Source organism: Enoplosus armatus, chromosome 14, assembly GCF_043641665.1.
Source record: "Enoplosus armatus isolate fEnoArm2 chromosome 14, fEnoArm2.hap1, whole genome shotgun sequence".
In the NCBI taxonomy this organism is placed as follows: domain Eukaryota; kingdom Metazoa; phylum Chordata; class Actinopteri; order Centrarchiformes; family Enoplosidae; genus Enoplosus; species Enoplosus armatus.
In genome coordinates, this window is record NC_092193.1 from 13047034 (window position 1) to 13062315 (window position 15282).

General features: G+C 42.9%; 2 protein-coding genes across 2 annotated transcripts; one reads left to right on the plus strand and one right to left on the minus strand.

Moving 5' to 3' along the window:
• Positions 1 to 3311: 3311 nt before the first annotated feature.
• ppm1la (protein phosphatase, Mg2+/Mn2+ dependent, 1La) lies at positions 3312 to 10085 on the minus strand. The gene is made up of 4 exons (XM_070918778.1): positions 9687 to 10085; positions 5629 to 5803; positions 3944 to 4105; positions 3312 to 3670 (listed from the first exon to the last, which is right to left on the minus strand). Exons 1-4 carry the CDS (start codon positions 10083 to 10085, stop codon positions 3312 to 3314), a joined length of 1095 nt encoding a protein of 364 aa, XP_070774879.1.
• A 3062-nt stretch (positions 10086 to 13147) lies between these two features.
• Positions 13148 to 15061, plus strand: otol1a (otolin 1a). The gene is made up of 4 exons (XM_070918295.1): positions 13148 to 13601; positions 13684 to 13773; positions 13921 to 13992; positions 14184 to 15061. Exons 1-4 carry the CDS (start codon positions 13148 to 13150, stop codon positions 15059 to 15061), a joined length of 1494 nt encoding a protein of 497 aa, XP_070774396.1.
• The last annotated feature ends 221 nt before the right edge of the window (positions 15062 to 15282 follow it).

Here is a 15282-nt window from a genome sequence, read left to right on the forward strand (position 1 = left end):
TCAAAGGATCCAAGGGAATTAAAAAAACAAAGCAGAGTTGTTATTCTTGCTTATTTCTGAGTTGGCTGAATGACAAGTTTCTTCCTCTGGTGCCTGCGCGCACTTGCCTCTCTTATAAAGTGCCAAATCCAGATAAAATAGCGCAAAGAGTTCCCGTAAAGCTGTAGTGTGACGCACTTGACTTCATGGTTATTAGACGCCTGAATGTGACAACGCGGGTCTTAAGCATTTGGATCAGGCCATGTCCGAGCTATTCTGAGTCCCTCCACCTGTTGCAGACTGTCACTAAGTCATCATCGAGCCATTTCCGAGCTGTCCGCGCCCCTCGTGAGGGCTGCAGCGCGGCTGAGTTGCCTTGCAGGCAGAGTTACTGCATGGAAAGATATTTGTGGCCAGATAGAGGCATCCCAGAAAAACTCAGAAGACGTCACGTGTTTTTCCCCAGACCACACTTTGATCTCATCAACTCTCTTTTTGTGTGATCGTTGATCGCTAAATGAGCTTCGACAAACAGGTTCTTGAGACCGGTGGTTGGTGGCAAGAACACAACTGAGTCAAATTCCTGGAGAGGTGATAAAAAGCAGAAGAAGGAAAGAACATGAGTCATTGCTTAGCCCTCCCCTCTGCATCTGTGCTTGTTGTGCCCTTGAGCAAAGCACTTAAGTCAGCTGCTGCTGTAGGGCCAGCAGCAGGTGTGAATGTGTGAAAATGCACCCAAATGTGATGTGTGAATAAATAAAAGTATACTATGAAGGAATAAGTGGTGGAAAATAAATCTAATGAAAAAACAACCTGCTGCACAGTTAATGCAGGTCAGAATGAAATGTCAGAGCTTTGAGATAATCAAGAAGATAATAAAGATTGAAGGGAGGAACACTTAAGATGAACAAGTTTAATACTGATTACATACAGAATTTCTTTACATTGTTTTTTTTTTCTTCTTTTACACTGAGCATCAGCTCAACATGTCTGTATCATGGACTGCTTCTCAAATCAAAGTGATGGGTATCAGGTATAATTTATTGTAAACCTCTGCTCATGTGCAGAAGGACAAAAAACAATGAATATACAGTATACTGATCAGGCAATCTGCCAGACACTTCCAAAAACTCAACAATAAATAAGGCATTAGGTAAACTGTTACATAAAAAAAGGCTTCTTTCAACTGATGCAAAAGGTCATGAAACACAGTGGTAAAAAGTAGTTGGACGTGTAACAGTAGTAAATCAAGTATGGTTTACTAACTTTCCTTGACAGGTCGTTTCCCTCCATGACACCATTTGTATTGCTTCACGAGCATATCGTATTACTAGCTACGAGCATTCAGGCTGCGGCCGTACAGTTCATGATGAGTCATCTTTTTAGTTTCTCATGGCAGCGGAGGTGTGGAAGTCTGCTGCACTTCCTTGTTTCATGTGCTTCCCAGGTCAAAGGCAGCCACCAGTGTCCATGGACGCATACGGTTATGTACTTTGTTCTCGAGCATGGATAAGCCAAAGCACATGCCCCTGATACAGATGGTGTGAAACAACTTTGATGGAACGGTTTACATTCGCGCCATCAAAAATCGCAGTACCAAGAGGTGAAGGTCAGGAACTAAATCAGGTTCTACATACATTAAAACCGTCTTGTATTACTGAGGATATACAGAGTTTACATTGGCTGATATGTAAGAATTTACCATTCCAAAAACATGATCTGAAAAGTGCATTTTTTTCTGTTTGTGTGTGTGTGTGTGTGTGTTGTATGTTAAAGTAATACTCTAAAATCTATCTTCTGGCTGTGGCTGTAGTCAGTTTGGATGATGGTGACAAAGGATTTCAATAGTGACCATTCTTTACAGTGGAAAAAAAAATTAAACATCCATAGCAACTTCTCAGACTCTATCGTGGCTCACTGGGTAGCCTGGGGAACCCACCCCCAGCTGATTCACTGGCTTAAATTCCTGATGTAGTTTACTGGTTGTCTAACAGTTACATCCATCCTTAAGACAGCTAGTTATTCTGACCAAATGTGCACAAATCAGCAGAAGACGTACATTTAACAGGTTGAGGAAGTTGTGCATTTAGCCAGATTAAATCGTAATCATAAACAATAAATATTGAAAGTTGATTCATTAAATCCACATTAAAATGACGCCTTATAAAACTCATAACAAGATAATTAAATTAGCCAATTACTAATTCCTTATTTCATCTTTTAACGATGAATTAGTAATTACATTTTAAAATGGATTCCCAACATTACTTTAAAAAAGGCTTTTAAATGTAACTTTTTGTTATTCCAATCACTCATGTGTCTGCCTTTCATATTCTTAAACATTTACCATTTCCATTTTGTGTTCTCTTTAATTTAAAGATGTATAAGCAGTGGGCAACCTAAAGATTAAATAAAATCCAACCCACGGAACAGAAGTAGGGGCTTTGATTGGTCAAGCGTCCTGCCAACACATAGCAGCCGGCTAATCAGAGCTCTTGCTGTTGTGTGCTGGCAGGACACTTTGCTACTTTTTTCCCCACTGTGAGGACTGCTAGCCTTTAGACTGTAACCAGCATGAATTGACTGCAGCCAGAGGATGAAACTACAAACGGTTGACAGCTACCTCTCACGTCTACAGCGGATGAGCGCTCAATACTCAAAAGTTAGATTTTAGGTGCATCACTTCAAGTTAAACAAAAGATATGGACCCACTGGAGTCTTTTTATAATTTGACAACATTTTCCAGGTCAAAAAAACTTAACAGACGCATTAAAATACTCAAGAGCATCATCAAAATGCAGCAAGCAGGGTGGTGTTTTCGCAAATACATTTTCAGTAGCTTCCTGTAGTTGCACAGTAATTCTTGAGTAGGCACTAGTTGAAGCCTCCTCTGAGGAAGCTTCCAGTGGAGCTGTACTATTCACGTGCATGTACAGTAAACAGTAGTAAATCAATCACAGTCTAATGTGTGCTGGTTAAGAGAAAATCCCCTGTTTGGTGTCTGTTTGTTGTGTTTATGCGTCTCCACTGTATATTAATGTATTCATCATTAAGTTGTCAGATGCTTATGAGAGTGTGTTTAAATGCCCTTATCTCAATCAGAAACCTACAAACAAAACAAAACCTTAATCTTTCTGTGTTGTTGCATGTGTGTGTGTGTGTGTGTATGTCTTTACGTGTGTGTGCACTTGTCAAAAAGTACAGTTCTCAGTGTCCATACTTTAACTTCCTCCAGCCCTCCTGTGATATCACACTAGCTGCTCCATCCAGAAGACAGGGAAAATCACAGAAAACATTGATCACAATGTGAGCTCTAAACTTGACCCCCTGACCTACTCCCCCCCTGCCTTGCTGCTCCCCCCAGCTCCGCTTTTGAACTTCACGACCATGACGGTGATGTTGTCGGGGCAGCCGCGGTAGAAAGACTGGAGGACGATGCTCTTGGCGCCGAAGTGAGGCTCGTCCAGACGCTCACGCACGAACCGGACGGCCTCCTCGTTGCTGAAAGCGTCCCACAGGCCATCTGATGCCAGGATCATGAACTCTGGCTGCAGTTTGTCCAGGTCAAAGGTCATGATATCAGGGTCGGGGATGACTACGTTGAGGTTCTTCAGCGGGTAGTCCCCGAGAGAGCGGGACATAGCCAGGATACCCTGGACTCTCCAGGATCCATTAAAACTGATGAAGCCTCCTGAAAAACATGAAAAAAACATGCTTGTGGCTATTTGTGGACATACTGTGTATCAGTCCAAATCATGGACTCAAATACTGAAATAATCTCTGAAATAACTTGATAGGTATCTATTTCATTCATCAAAATTTGACGTTGTGCTTTGATTAACACAATGTTGTTCCTAAATAGACCAACAGGTGGCAACCAAGGACACCAAATTCAACCACGCAGTGCAGTGCAGATGTATTCAGTGTATTCTTTATATAATAGGTTGTTCCTCTCATCATGTACCTGCCCTCTTGATCCTCTTGCGCTCTTTGAGCTGATACGGTTTGTGGTCATGTGATAGTGCAACAGCGTTCCCATCCTTGTCACACAACACGCCACGAGAGTCCCCGACGTTCGCCACTGTGAGCTCTCGGTCCGACAGAAGCGCTACGAGACATGTCGTTCCTGAGTGGGAGATGGAAAGATAAAAAGAAAGATAAAAATGAGAGGAAACAGCCGAGAAAGTTGCCGTGTGTTCGACAATCCTAAATCAAATCTGGCTGCGTGTCTACTTTGAACTGCTAAGAGTAACAGAGGCTCAGGGTTTACCACATCATAACATTTTTTGCAGCCTGTGATGATTCACAAAACGTTGCATTCAATAGTTTTCCTGTGAATTAACTCTTTTTTTTGGCTATCACACTGCCCCATGCTTTGAAATTAAACCACAACAGGTATTTGCAAATACCATATGTGCCAGATTTAATGTATTACACAAAACAAAACACGCATTGCTTATGGTAAGAAAGTTAATGTTTCGTTAATGTGATATTTAACTTTGGTAATAGAAGGCTAAGATAAGATAATCGTAGCTGTTCACAAAATATATCTCCAGGAAAAAAAGAAAATGTCAAGAGAGCTGACAACTAATCTTTGATATGAAAATGTCAAATGAAATGTCCCACAAAATAATAAATACAGTGATTTACAAGGATTAGACTTTACCTAATCCCCAGGTCTGAGAGTACAGTGTATGTACAGTAACTTATGATGACACATGAGAATGTTTGACCTTTTAAATGTGGAAGATGTTTTTTTTTCACAGATTTGTGGTGTGGAAGAAAAGGACTAAATGGTGCAAACTGCAAATGATAAACTGAGTTTTACTTGATAATCTTCTTGAGCTGTTGGTCAATATTAAAACAAGCACAATGAATACAAACTGATCAATCTAGTCCTATAGAAAGAGAGTCAGAGGTGAATCATTAGGTCTTCCATTGTGTCTTTAATAGGCTGAATTGACTCTATGCCAGACTGTCACCAAACAAACCAACAATAAAAAACAATAGACCAAAGAAATGAAGGGATCATATGCCACCAACTGATCAATCTGGACTGTAGCTCTGAATTTTACATCAGTGCAAAGAGTATCGGCTACACTAACATCAATGTGCAGCAGCATAATGTTACAACTCCTCTCAGTCAGTATTACAAGTGGAGTACAGAGGTAAATGTCAACTGGGAGGCACTGTGCTGAGAGGACGTTATACAGGAAATTGTGAGATTATATTTGATAGCCGAGGTGCTGTGACGCGTTGTGTCCTTTAAGAGGCAAACGAATGAACGCTTGAAGACATCATTTCAATATCTCTACTTTGACCAAGGCTAGGGTGCAGAACAATTCATGCAAATGTTTTTTTTATATTAATACATATCACAATACATGTAAAGTGAACTTTGTAACACATTTGTTTGTATGCTTCATTGGTGTGGGTGGGGTTTTGGGATGTATTTTCACTATACATCTCAGCTGGTTATTTTCATTTCCAAAAACATGCATCCAGCTTGCCCATGAATGTTTAAAGTCTGATTTTCCAACTCTTCCTATCCTCTCTCTGTTGGTCCGTAACTGTCCCCTCACCACACACACACACACACACACACACACACACACATTCACTTCCCACCACTCTCCTCCCCCTCCTGACCTGCTTCATCGTGGTTGGCAGAGAGCTTGTCCAGCATCTCGCGATCCACAGTCAGGATGCGCTGCTCGAGGATGCTGCCGTAAGAGAGAGCACTCTCTCTCTTCTCTCTCTCAAAGGCCTGCAGCTGCTGCTTCAGGGTTTCTGGCAGGTGGGCCTTCACATAGTCAGCTGCAGCCTGGGAGAGGGAGGAGGGAAGGGAGGGCACAGGGACGGTTAGACAGCGGAAGGTGGATGAGAGCACAGAGCTGCTTTGCTATTGATGATTTCAAAATCAGTTTAGAAGTTCAGAAATATCAAGCTAAACATATTATGTCAGTAATACATAGACAACTTCAAGATATCTGACTGCTTGTTTAACAATTAGTGCAGGTTTACAGCTCCATGGGATGACTTTTTCATAGTAAAATAGAAACTTTCAGTTTTTACTGTAGTTGACCCTTACATGATGTAATCTGGATTTTGCTTTACTTCTGACAACTTGTTTTGATCTATAGTGTACCAAACAGTACAATGGCACACAATTGTGTTCCTGCAGAGGAGATGGGGTTTTGTTTATGATGAAGTGAAATGATTCTGCATCTGTTTCTCGATCCACTGGGATCTGTAATCACCAGGTAATACACACCCTCCCTCTGGGGTTAATGGAAATTAAAAGGAGTCAACATTGTCCAAAAACACAACTTCAAATACATGCTAATGTTGCTCAGTCTAGATGAGTAAATAGGCAACTCTTTGCTAACATGATCATCATAACAACTTTATATGGTATATACATGTCAAAATGTGTTTACAGCTTGTTCTGCTGCCCCCAAGAGCCCAAAGAAACTCAATAAAACTGCTTTAAAGAAACAAAGTTATTTTCTGTGTTTTTATTTTCTACTAAACCAGCTGAGAAAAACTCTCTTATTCATATAACTGGCTGCACTGTGTTATACAAACATATACATATACAAATTTCATCACATTTTCAGATGAATTTTCCTCGGTTTTACAGCTCACAAGCAGAGAATAAATAACACTGTGAAGATGTTAGTATTTCGATAGTTGCCAGGTAATATGCTCCAACACAACTCTAATTTAGAGGAGTGTTTTTTTTGTTTCATACAGTAGGTGCTCTGAGCTGAATTATTGAACAACCTCCTCATCCTCCAGCCCACTTGCCCTCCTCCTCCTGCCCGTGCTTATCTGCTTCTTCCCTCATTTTCTCTGCCAAGATTTCCATTATGCTAATGCTTTCGAATCACATCTAAAATGGCAAAATGTTAAACCATCTTAATGTCCCGGTTGATACAGAGTACATATTTCATATTGGCAGTTCATATGGAAATGAGGGCACTTTGGGCCATTCGATCTACTTGCTTCGATGTTTCGCTTTCTGATGTGCTGATGTGCTACAGCACGAGTATGAGACCTCATGTGAATTCAGTTTGAGTTTTATTTGAATTTTGACCCCTCAGCACTAAAACATTTCATGGACATAATCATTCTTCTAAAGTACAGCCAAAAACCTGAGCAAAGACAAACCGTTAACTTTAAACCTCTCTGCTACGTTTTATTCATACGCAGCTAAAACTGCTTGTGTTTCCATCAGTGCAGTAATCGAGTTTTTCATCCAATACAGATGAGAACTGAAAACCACTATAATTTACACAAAATGTTTACTTAAATGAAATTGGGAGTAAAATACGACGAGGGAACGAGACCGGACGTGAAATATTATGACAGATTATAATATTCCTAATGATCATTAGAGTGAAACCAGCTCTCCCTGCTGCCCCCCCCCCCCCCCTTTCCCCTTCGCTGCACAAGTGTACTCATTCATTTATTTAATTGGAGAGAGAGGCACTCAGTGAGCCTTGATCAGGAAAAAAAGCTTCAAGTGCAAATTTCCATTTGTCGTAAACAGCTAAAAATGCCAATGCAGTTACAGACGTCATAAATGACTCAAATAGGAGGATTTATTAAGTGAATGTATATTTGAACTTTATTAAAAGTTGATTAATGGATCTCTTATTGACATTGCTGCTTTGTTAAATCCTATTTTCCCTTCGAGTCAGTGTATAACTGTAAATTCAATTTTATACAGCAAAGTAGTGTGAAAGCCTGTTAAAGTTCCTGCGTCAACAGCAAATAGACTCTGTAAATCATGTTAAAAGAGGAGCAGCAGCTTGTGCTGACTTTTATAATTCTGGGCCGTAACTCGTTCTGGGCCATAACGATAAAAAATACCACAAAAAAAAACAGCAGAGTCCTGTTTTTCCTGCCTATTTTCAGAGCCAGAACGCACTGCAGTGCCAGAGACAGCCTGTTCTATCTGCCTGTATTTGGTTTGGCAGCATCGCTGCATTTAATATTGGTGATGTGCGTGAGTGTGAGCGTGTGTGTGTGCACGAGTTGCGCCAAACTGCATAAAAATGCACTAGCAAATAAATGTCCAAGGATGTCCACACATGCAGTAACTTTTCCCGACAACATCATTAGCATCACCAGTACCAGAAGGTAAACACAGCTTTCCCAAATGACCCTTAATATCAGACTCATTTCCCATTGATCTACTGCCTGCATGTACTGTTAGTGTTTTTAGACTAAACTTAAACTGTGTGGCTCCAGGATGAAGTCTGTGTGTCTGATGTCAGAGTGATGCATTCCTGTGACTACTGACAGATAAAAGGATGGCAATAACGTATAAGTGAAAAGATATAAAAGGAGGGGACAAACAAGCAAACCCATAAACACACACATGCACAGAGATACAAGTTAGACTAAAGAAAGGGAGGAAAGCTCGCAGGAGAGAAAGAGTGAAAGCGGGGGAGATGGGGTAAGATTTCAGGACAGGAAGGATAAATATTTGTTTATGGGACAGGAATAGACAGAGCGATCGAGATGGGTAAACACTCTCTTCTCTCTGTCTGTTGTCTCCCTCTCTATGATTGAACACAACCCGGCGGCAACTCTTGCAACACATCTTTTTATAAAGAGAACAGGCTTTTTCTGTATTCAAATGATGCGAAATGTAGATGTACAGCACATCAGATACAGGGATGAATGTTCTGCTGTGACTTGAGACAGAGCATCACTGGACACTTCAACTCATTTCATTTTCAATCGTATTCGTTTTGGATCACTGAGTTAATCATGAATATGTATGATCTATTGATAATCGCAACATGCAGAGAGGAAAATGGTGACACCTCTCTTGTTTGAGTCACCATAGATTTGCTTGCAATCTATCTGTTCTTGTGTTGTATTAATGTGAGAAACTTAACCAGTAACACTCAGTGAATGTGTCTTACACTGAAACCTCTGGGGGACAGTGGTGGTGATGATGGTGTGACAGATGGCGTCCAGGACACGTGGTCTGAAGGCAGCCATGAGAAACCACTGACCCCTGACAATACAGGGAGTGGAGGAAAGACAGACAAAACCAACACACACATCACTAACCCCCCATGCGCACGCACGTATACACACACACACACACACACACACACACACACACACACACACAGCTCTTTGTGATGAATCCCAAGTCAACTCCCTGATTGGCAGCGGGAAGGAGGAGGTGTTGGCACAAAATAATACAATGATGGAGAGGTGTGTGTGTGTGGGGGGGGGGGGGGGGTATTGTTGTGTTTGAAAATGGGGTGAGTGTGAAGTGAGTCACACAAGTGGTGTAGCGTTGCAGCTTATGTCTGTGCTCCTCCAGTGCAAATAATTGTGTTCCCATAACCTGGCATCTATATGGTGCTCAACAGAGAGTTTATAATGGCCATGTCCTACCTATTGTTATTTCATATCTCTTCTAATATAAATGTAAATGTAAATATAATATTTCATATGATGTCATAGAATGTGGTCATCTTCCTAAATGTCATGATGGGATTAAAGGTCTTATGACCAAAAAGCAGTTTATCACTATGTGCTTTCTCCAAAGAACTTCCTGTCAGTCTCTATACCTGCTCTGAATCCAAATGATGCTTCCTCGTGTGCAGCAGCAGGACTTTGGCTCTGAGTCCAGACTAACGCATTGTGATAAAAAACCACCCCTCCCAGCCTACCTCTCCGCCGTGACCGTCAAATATCCCGAATATGGACGGGTGGGTCTTGTTGGCGATGTCGGTGAGCACCTCGAAGCGGTCCTCCATGTGATCTCGCCTCCCCTGTATGGAGTACACGGCTACGTTGTTGTTCTTGAACTCCCAGGTTTTGGAGAACTCGGCGTCCAGGACACTGAGGCCCCCCAGCCGGTCATTCTGCATCATCTCCGCCACTTTCCCCTTCACCATCTTCACGGCGTCCCGGCTGGACTTGACGATGGTTTTCACCTCGTCGGTGTGAAAGAAGTAACTCCACAGCGCCAGACTGATGCACAACAGAAACAATGTCTCAGGCCTGAGGAGAAAATAGCGCATGATCCGACCCAGAAGAGACAAGAGCGTCATTGTGTCTCCTATCATCACACGCAACCAAGCTGCAGTCTGTCTCTCTCCCCTTTTCACTCCATCCGCTCAGCGGAACTATCAAGAAATCGATTCACTACCGCGATGTCTGGCAAAGACTGAATTTCAACATTTGAAGTGCTCCTCGGAGGCCTGTCTTCTCTACAACGCATTTACGCACTTTGCACGGCTCACCGGGCCGAGAGACTCAGGACAAAAGCGCACAGGCCACCCTCATTGACTCGGTCCGATGTCTTGGTCCTATACTCGGCTCTCTGAACAGCTGCAAGTGGATTTTCCGAGTTGAGCCGATCTTCCACAGCCCATTGTTGGATGGCGGATTTTTTGGGTTAGACCCACCCCGGACAGAGACATGGGAGTCACCGGAGGAGGGCGAGAGTCGACGATATTACTTGGAGGTGTCCTCTTTTTTTCCCGCCGCTGACCCCGTTTCTTCTCTCGGATATGTGTCTATTCAGTCTCCGCATAAACAGAACATTTTTCACACATACACACCTCCATTATTGAGCTGTGTCAAATCACCATGGGACAGTCAGAATGAGACCGGAAGTGAAATGTGGTTGTCTTAATAAAGCAGCAAAAATTAAGCAGGAGCTGTATGGTACACAATGGGTGTTTTAAAACAAGGGCTTTATTTTGAAAGTCTTTAGCGGAAGATGAGTTTGACAGTGGTTAACATGACACTAGCTCATTCTTCAGATATAGTCGGCGCTGGCACGATTGCGCAGCTGCGAGCTCGAGCTCGTACTATAGACAAGCAAAACATTGGCTGAGGGTGGCTGCGGCATCAAATGATGATGTCATCTAGTATAATATGACACATCACACTCAAATCTAGATACAGTTTCACTCCATATTATCTCCCATTCATTGTGGAGCATTTCAAGGGCCTGCAGCCTTTTTATGAGCAACTGGACATCCATCATCCATCCATTATATGTTATTATTATTATATTACTATTTTATTATATTACTATTTTATATATATATATAACAGAATCCATACTTCTAGACGCATACATACTTAAAGTAGCTACAATATATATATATTCAGCAAAATTTAAGTTTAAATAAAAATGGCATGCCACAATTATAACTAATTATACATCATAATATCATTATCATTAATCCTTGATACTTAATACTTAATGTGAGACTAGGCCTTTGTTCAGATGTTGGTTACAGCGTTTACCAAACACTGCCCTCTGGTGGCCCTCTGGAGTAATAGACATCGGACAGTCTTCATTTATGGTAGGATGATGTGTTCAGTTCAGATGTATCTATTCAGGAAGGCTAATTGAGATCAAGCTCGAATTTTTACAAGAGAAACCTGAGAAGAAATTACATAAAGACATCATTCAGTCACACAAAGCAGTCATCACACATGCACTACTTAAAACAGTCGCAAATATTATTAAAAATTTAATTAAGTAGTACTTTAAAGTCCGGCAGAGGAATGAGCTCACACTGAGAGTAAGGTGCATAGTATTGGAAACCAGTCTTCCCCAGTTCAGAGTTGGTTGTGATCTGGTGTCATGGCTGTTCATTTTGAACTCAGCTAATGTTCAATGATTTAGCAACTTAGATAACAAGGCCTTATAAATGACAACACAGGAATGCTGATGCCCTTTGTGTGTCAGTGGTCATTTGAATTTTTCACATGTGCGTGCTTGGGTAATGAATCGAATGGCACCTAATGGCATCTAGTGGTTTAGGGTAGATAATGTTTTTTTTCATGAGTTGTGTAGGACCCTCTGCTATGTAACCAAATTGGTACCTACAGTAAAATGCTGTGCTGTATCTATTAGATTTCCATTAAGTGTGTGGATCAATGTCAGAACACCAATCATTCACTCTTGTTTACATTTGAACAGTTTGTAGCAAATCTCCAGTTAATCGTTTCAAATGTGATTGTGATTTTTTTTTAACAATGGCAGACTTGAGGAGGATGCTTGGGTGATTAAACCTAAATTATTTTAGTTTTTTGTTTGGTTTTTCAAACTTTCTACCTTTCTACTATGTCTATAATATAGTTTTACCAATTTACCAGGATATATTCAGGATATATCTACAACTTTAAATGTCCATAGTGACCTTTTTGCTGTGTTGACCTTGTGCTCTTTTGAATTGTTCATCTATCATTTTGTCACATACCGTATTATATGGCATCGGATTTTGTGTGGAACCTTGGCAACCAACGAGGAATCATTCAGAGTTAATGTCAGAGTCTGAAACTGCACCCAATACAGATTCTGAGACATGTAAAGCTTGGTTCAGTGGGGCCAGGTTTCCATGAGGTTTACTGGGTGTACTGGGCTCTTGGGTTGGTCAGATCAAGGAAACGGTTGGATCAATGTTGCCATGCCGTCTGTTTTGGGACATTGATCCCTCTCCCACTGGGTGTAAGGTGATCCATTTTCTGCTTTGAGGTAGTGCCAAACGGTGTGGTCACTACAAGGTGTTGCACCGGGTAACTCTCACATGAGATGTTATTCATTACCAACAATGTGTGAGTTTGTGTGTATATACTCTATGAGTGTTTGTACACATGTTCTCTGAATGTGTATCTTTGTGTGTAACCTTATATTTCTGCTGTTTGTGTACAAAGCAAGCATGTGTGTGAACAACAGCTTTAGCAGTGTGTGTGATCTCTGCCACTGGAATCATATCCCATATCACAAAAGAATAAAGTCTTGCCTTGTATACAACCTGCTTTATTTCACATCCCTCAGGAGTCATGTAATCTGTTCTTACCAGCCCACCTACCTCCTAATAACCCCCAGCGCTTTCTGTCCTTTGTTCTCTCATTGGCTTAAAGGTGCAGAAGTTGGGCTAACAGGGCAATATAAGGAAGGAGGCAGCCTACATCAATCACTAGTTGGAGGGGATGGAATGAGGAGTCAACACAATCTACATTAGCAGGTAAGATGCACTTGTTGTTTTATTAGACATCGTAAACACACTGTGTTGCCTTGCCCCAAAGCGCTGCACCTGTTTTTGTTTATATTCTTCAAACGTCCACTCTTCTCCCTGACAGATTGTTGTGTCAAGCCCTCAGTATGCCATCCGTTCGCCTAGTCTTCCTGACCACTCTCCTTGTGGTGTTGATGGCCGTGCCGACCTCCAGCGCCAGAACCACACGCTGGCCCAAACCCCAGAGCACCAAGAAGCCCCCTCGCGCTGGGAGCAGCGGTGGAGGTGGAGGATTCAGACGGACCACCACCACCACTCCATCCCCTTCCAGCAGCGTGCACACAGACGAGACAACTGAGGTCACGATGGATGCTTACTCCCTCTCCCCTACAGACAGCACCACCTACTCCAGTGACACTTACCCCACTGAGTTCCACACCGACCCCATAGCACCCCCTGGGAACACCCATGGAAACTATACCCTCGATTACAATGAATGCTTCTTCAACTTCTGTGAGTGCTGTCCGCCAGAGAGAGGCCCAGTAGGGCCTATGGGAGAGAGAGGGCCACCAGGACCGCCAGGAGAGAGGGGCCCTCTAGGTAAGACGGATTCTCATTTTCAGGAAATTTAGCTTTTGGAGGTCAAACTTTGTCCTTTTTCATACTCGTCTCTGTTTTCCAGGGTTACCAGGAGAGAAGGGAGAAACAGGGCTCAGAGGACCTCCAGGACCAGCAGGACTACCTGGAGCCAATGGACTCAATGGCGACATAGGTAGAACAGGGCTTAACAGCAGGAGAGCTTTTGAATGTCTCTCCGTTTCTCTCTCTCTATCCCTCTCTCCTTTTTTGCAGAACGCTGTTTTGTATAAGTACTTTGTGGATATCATTTTCTACACTTTATTTATCAAAACTACCACAGGTGAAAAAGGTGATCAAGGATCTGTGGGTCTTCCTGGTGTCCCTGGGATCCCAGGAAAACCAGGAGAGAGAGGTGTGTAGTTTTCTATAAGAATGTCAGCAGAAATCGTATACATATTAGATGTTTTAATAATACCGAATGAGATTACATTAAAATATGTATAAATGCACCCTACAAAACAAAGTACGTTTCTATTAGAAAATGAAAGCATGCTAATTGAAACATGTCTTCCTATGTGAATATAACTTCTCGACATACAATAGGTGATCCGGGCCCCAGAGGAGAGAAAGGTGAACGAGGCTTCAGCGGTCTGAAAGGGGACCCAGGAGAAAGAGGAGAGCCTGGCCTGAATGGGACTAAGGGCAGCCCGGGGCGAGAGGGGCCTATGGGTCCCCCTGGGTTAGCTGGGACAAAGGGTCAGAGAGGTGAACAGGGACTTACAGGCGAGTGTTTATCAGGTGAGAAAGGTGATGTGGGTGAGCGTGGGCCCCCTGGTCTGAGAGGTGAGATGGGAATGAATGGAACTGATGGTGCAAAGGGAGAAAGAGGGGAGCCAGGGCCTCCTGGAGGGAAGGGGGATACTGGTGCCAGAGGGCCCCCAGGTCCTCCAGGAGGGAGGGGCATGGCAGGGCTGAGGGGGGAGAGGGGAGCTAAAGGTGGGCGTGGGCCACGGGGCCCTAAAGGCCAGCCAGGTGAGAGTGTGGAGCAAATTCGCTCTGCCTTCAGTGTGGGCTTGTTCCCCAGCAGGTCCTTCCCTCCGCCCAGCCTGCCTGTGAAGTTTGATAAGGTGTTTTACAACGGGGAGGGGCACTGGGACCCAACACTCAACAAATTCAACGTCACCTACCCGGGGGTCTACCTATTCAGTTACCATATCACCGTGCGCAACCGGCCTGTGCGTGCTGCCCTAGTGGTTAATGGGGTACGGAAGCTGCGGACCCGGGATTCTCTGTACGGCCAGGACATCGATCAGGCGTCCAACCTCGCACTGCTGCAGCTGAATCAAGGGGACCAGGTTTGGCTGGAGACGCTGAGAGACTGGAATGGAGTTTACTCCAGCAGCGAGGATGACAGCACTTTCTCTGGCTTCCTGCTTTACCCAGACCCAAAGAACAAACCTACTGCTGTGGAAAACCTGTGACTGCAACCTTTGACCCCAAATGAGCTCTGATTGTAACTTCTTGTAGACTCTGCACAACCTTCAGCCTATTGCACTGCTCTGTCAAATTAATGTGATTCTGCTAAATACAGCTGCTTCACTATCTGCTCGCTGCTGTCTTGCTAATCAAACCAAATGCTTTGCTTGCCTTGGTGTATTTGAAGATGGATGAGGATTGATTATAGCGCTGTATGCAACACTTC

Coding starts and splice junctions, on each gene's coding strand:
- otol1a (XM_070918295.1), top strand. CDS start 13,148: ATGCCATCCGTTCGCCTAGTCTTCCTGACCACTCTCCTTGTGGTGTTG. Junction 13,602..13,683: donor AGGAGAGAGGGGCCCTCTAG/GTAAGACGGATT, acceptor TCTGTTTTCCAG/GGTTACCAGGAGAGAAGGGA. Junction 13,774..13,920: donor TGGACTCAATGGCGACATAG/GTAGAACAGGGC, acceptor AAACTACCACAG/GTGAAAAAGGTGATCAAGGA.
- ppm1la (XM_070918778.1), bottom strand. CDS start 10,085: ATGATAGGAGACACAATGACGCTCTTGTCTCTTCTGGGTCGGATCATG. Junction 4,106..5,628: donor TGCCAACCACGATGAAGCAG/GTCAGGAGGGGG, acceptor TCTCCCACTCAG/GAACGACATGTCTCGTAGCG. Junction 3,671..3,943: donor CAAGAGGATCAAGAGGGCAG/GTACATGATGAG, acceptor CATGTTTTTCAG/GAGGCTTCATCAGTTTTAAT.